General features: G+C 43.0%; 1 protein-coding gene across 1 annotated transcript; it reads left to right on the forward strand.

Annotated features, from left to right (window-relative positions):
- Positions 1–407: 407 nt before the first annotated feature.
- LOC133607266 (odorant receptor 131-2-like) lies at positions 408–1,414 on the forward strand. Its single transcript, XM_061961750.2, has one exon. It carries the CDS (start codon positions 408–410, stop codon positions 1,350–1,352), a length of 945 nt encoding a protein of 314 aa, XP_061817734.1. The 3' UTR covers positions 1,353–1,414.
- The last annotated feature ends 3,348 nt before the right edge of the window (positions 1,415–4,762 follow it).

Consider the following 4,762-nt stretch of genomic DNA (forward strand, 5'->3'; position numbering starts at 1 on the left):
GTGCAAAAACCTGTATCGGGACATCCCTAATTCCTTTTGTGAGTAAATTTATTGAATTTGGATGACTCACCTTGTAGCAAGCACCAAATCTAAATCCATACTGTCGATCTGTTTATTTTTCTTAAACAAAGTTAAACAATGTCGCATATTTGATTGATCGTCGACTATGGACAACATTCAGATTCGACTATAAAAATCCCTAGTGGAATTTAATAATGTTGTCACTTGCTCTCGTCCAGTCTGATGATGACAAGAGAGGACTGTTTGGGGGCGTGGTCACAGGGTGTTCTGATGTGGGTCACATGACAGAGTTTGGACCTATCATCATGGAGCAAACAAACGTATAAAGAGAGCGTGCAGTCGACTGCTGCTCTTTAACGGCTTCGTGTTGTCTTTGTGTGACTTCCATGTTGAGACAAGCTTTGTCTCAGTCTAACGTGACCCAGGTGGGTCTGGTGGAGCGGGTGATCTCGTCCAGCATTACCTCAGTGGCCTGCTTGGTGTTCCTCCTCATCAACGCGGTGATTATGTTCACCTTGAGAAGAAAACGGGTGTTTCGGGAGACGTCTCGCTACATCCTGCTGTTCCACCTCCTCCTGGCGGACACGCTGCTGATTGCATCCAGCCAGGTGTTGTACCTGCTGCACACGTATCGGATCAGCCTCACGTATCCTCAGTGTGGCGTCCTCGTCATGCTGACTATCATGACCAATGACATCTCTCCTCTGGTGCTGGTGGTGATGTCTCTGGAGAGATATGTAGCTGTGTGCCACCCTCTCAGACATGCTTCCATCATCACCGCCAGGAACACGGGGGCGGCCGTGCTCTCGGTTTGGATCCTCTCTTTGCTTCAGGTTGTCACTCTGGTGCTCGTATTGTTACGCTTTCCCTTTGACCAGCTGGAGACTCTGAAGATGCCCAAGCAGTGCAGCAGCGACGAGATATTTCTCCTGCCCGTGTTGTATCACTGCAGAACAGCTTTCACCGCTCTTCTGTTCACCTTTGTGTGCTTGCTCGTTGTTTGCAGCTACATCGGCGTAGTGGTGGCGGCCAGGTCAGCGTCAAGGAGTCAAAGAGACAAGGAGTCGGCCCGTAAAGCTCAGAAGACGCTGCTGCTGCACCTGTTGCAGCTGGGCCTGATACTGTTGTCATGTAACCACTTCGCTGTTCTGGTTTTTTTTTACTCCGCTTTCCCCAGGATGATCTTTCTACGAATACAGGCCTTTCTGTATGTGTGTTTTTTCTTCTTGCCTCGATGGATGGCGTCCCTCATCTACGGGCTGAGAGATCGGTCGATCAGAGTCGTCCTCACAGCCAATCTCTTCTGTGTCAGGACTGAGAACACTTTTTAGAAGTAATGGTAAAAAATGTTTTTAAAGGGGAACATTATCACCAGACCTATGTAAGCGTCAATATATACCTTGATGTTGCAGAAAAAACACCATATATTTTTTTAACTGATTTCCGAACTCCAAATGGGTGAATTTTGGCGAATTAAACGCCTTTCTATTATTCGGTTTTGTTTTTGGACTTTTTGTGCACTTTTGTTTTGTTTTGTCACCATAGCAACCATTAGTTTTCACCTGTCACGTCACGCACCTGTTTCACGTTTTGAGTCACGCACCTGCTTTCACTAATCATGTCTATACTACTCAGTGGCCTAGTGGTTAGAGTGTCCGCCCTGAGATCGGTAGGTTGTGAGTTTAAACCCCGGCCGAGTCATACCAAAGACTATAAAAATGGGACCCATCACCTCCCTGCTTGGCACTCAGCATCAAGGGTTGGAATTGGGGGTTAAATCAGCAAAATGATTCCCGGGCGCGGCAACCGCTGCTGCCCACTGCTCCCCTCACCTCCCAGGGGGTGATCAAGGGTGATGGGTCAAATGCAGAGAATAATCTCGCCACACCTAGAGTGTGTGTGTGACAATCATTGGTACTTTAACTTTAACTTTAACTTCAACTTTAACTTTAACTATAGTATTTAAGTTCATTGTTTTCAGTTTGTCGTTCTGACGACATCCCACATTTATGCTCTGCACATTCCTGACACTTTTTTTCATGTCCATCGTTCATGCTGCTCTTTTAGTAAGTTTTGTTTATTAATGCCACAGTTAGTGTTTTTGTTTAATTGTCCATAGTTTCTGTCTTTGTGCAAGTATTTGTTTTCATAGCCAAGTTGTTTCTCCGCCACTGTGCGCGCTTTTCGTTTGTCCTTTTTTTTTTTGGAGTTATAGTGTTTAAATAAATCATGTATTCACCTTCACGCCACATCTGGTCCAAATCACTTGCACCTCGGGAGAACAAACCAAGCCATGGTCCTAGTCTTGACAGTCACATCGGGAAGCAATCCGCCATTTTCTCACTTTCGTCGGTGTGTTGTCGGAGGGTGTAACAACACGAACAGGGACGGATTCAAGTTGCACCAGTGGCCCAAAGATGCCAAAGTGGCAAGAAATTGGATGAAATTTGTTCAAAATACGAGGGTGTGGGGAAAGCCGACGAAATGGTCAGTCGTTTTATCCGCACACTTTACCGACGAAAGCTATGCTATGACAGAGATGGCAAGAATGTGTGGATATCCTGCAACACTCAAAGCAGATGTTGACATCAACTCCAAAACTGGACAGATCAGCTTTCAGGAAAAGAGGCGGATGAGGGTATGTCTACAGAATATATTAGTTGATGAAAACTTTATTCATTACTCGCGGTTTTACGTAAATTATTATACATAAACTGTGTTTACCAATAATTTAGCTTAAAAACATTTATTTTTTTTCAATCATTCGAGTACATTCGGGTAGTCTTGTGTAATGCAGTATTTTGTGTCTATTTAGGTATGGTTAACCTGAGTGCTGAAATCGTGGAAAAATATATGTTCTTAGCGCGCCTGAAATGGGGAAGCAATCCGCCATTTTCTCAAACACATTACAAACACCGAGTCAAATCAGCTCTGTTATTTTCCGTTTTTTCGACTGTTTTCCGTACCTTGGAGACGTCATGCCTCGTCGGTGTGTTGTCGGAGGGTGTAACAACACGAGCAGGGACGGATTCAAGTTGCACCAGTGGCCCAAAGATGCCAAAGTGGCAAGAAATTGGACGTTTGTTCCGCACACTTTACCGACGAAAGCGATGCTACGACAGAGATGGCAAGAATGTGTGGATATCCTGCGACACTCAAAGCAGATGCATTTCCAACTGGACTGGACAGATCAGCTTTCAGGAAAACAGAGCGGATGAGGGTATGTCTACAGAATATATTAATTGATGAAAACTGGGCTGTCTGCACTCTCAAAGTGCATGTTGTTGCCAAATGTATTTCATATGCTGTAAACCTAGTTCATAGTTGTTAGTTTCCTTTACATACTTGCCAACCTTGAGACCTCCGGAGGTGGGTGGGGGTGTGTGTGGGCGTGGTCGGGGGTGTGAGGGGGCGTGGTTGGGGGCGTGGCTAAAAGGGGAGGAGTATATTTACAGCTAGAATTCACCAAGTCAAGTATTTCATATATATATATATATATATATATATATATATATATGTATATATACGTATATATATATATATATATACATACATATATATATATTTATTTTATTATATGTATATATATATATATATATATATATATATACGTATATATATATATTAATTTTATTTTATATATATATATATATATATATATATATATATATATATATATATATATATATAAAATAAATACTTGAATTTCAGTGTTCATTTATTTACACATATACACACACATAACACTCATCTACTCATTGTTGAGTTAAGGGTTGAATTGTCCATCCTTGTTCTATTCTCTGTCACTATTTTTCGAACCATGCTGAACACCCTCTCTGATGATGCATTGATGTGTGGCACGCACAAAAGTGCTTTCATCAAATGCACTAGATGGCAATATTGTCCTGTTTAAGAGTGTCACAACATTGCTGTTTACGGCAGACGAACTGCTTTACGGTATACAAAAACGTGACTGCTCTTGTTGTGTGTTGTTGCCGCGCTGGGAGGACGTTAATGAAACTGCCTAACAATAAACCCACATAAGAAACCAAGAACCCGCCCTCCATCATTCTACAGTTAGAACGTGATTGGGCAGGTATGCTGGTTATATTGTGGGTTAGCGGACTCAGGTCCTCATGGACCTGAGTCCGCCTGAATTTCGGGAGATCTTCGGGAGAAAATTTGTCCCGGGAGGTTTTCGGGAGAGGCGCTGAATTTCGGGAGTCTCCCGGAAAATCCGGGAGGGTTGGCAAGTATGTTCCTTTAATGCCAAACAAACACATACCAATCGTTGGTTAGAAGGCGATCGCCGAATTCGTCCTCGCTTTCTCCCGTGTCGCTGGCTGTCGTGTCGTTTTCGTCGGTTTCGCTTGCATACGGTTCAAACCGATATGGCTCAATAGCTTCAGTTTCTTCTTCAATTTCGTTTTCGCTACCTGCCTCCACACTACAACCATCCGTTTCAATACATGCGTAATCTGTTGAATCGCTTAAGCCGCTGAAATACGAGTCTGAATCCGAGCTAATGTCGCTATACCTTGCTGTTCTTTCCGCCATGTTTGTTTGTATCGGCATCACTGTGTGACGTCACAGGAAAATGGACGGGTGTATATAACGATGGTTAAAATCAGGCACTTTGAAGCTTTTTTTTAGGGATATTGCATGATGGGTAACATTTTGAAAAAAACTTTGAAAAATAAAATAAGCCATTGGGAACTGATTTTTCATGGTTTTAACCCTT

Source organism: Nerophis lumbriciformis, linkage group LG09 (assembly GCF_033978685.3).
Source record: "Nerophis lumbriciformis linkage group LG09, RoL_Nlum_v2.1, whole genome shotgun sequence".
Lineage (NCBI taxonomy): Eukaryota > Metazoa > Chordata > Actinopteri > Syngnathiformes > Syngnathidae > Nerophis > Nerophis lumbriciformis.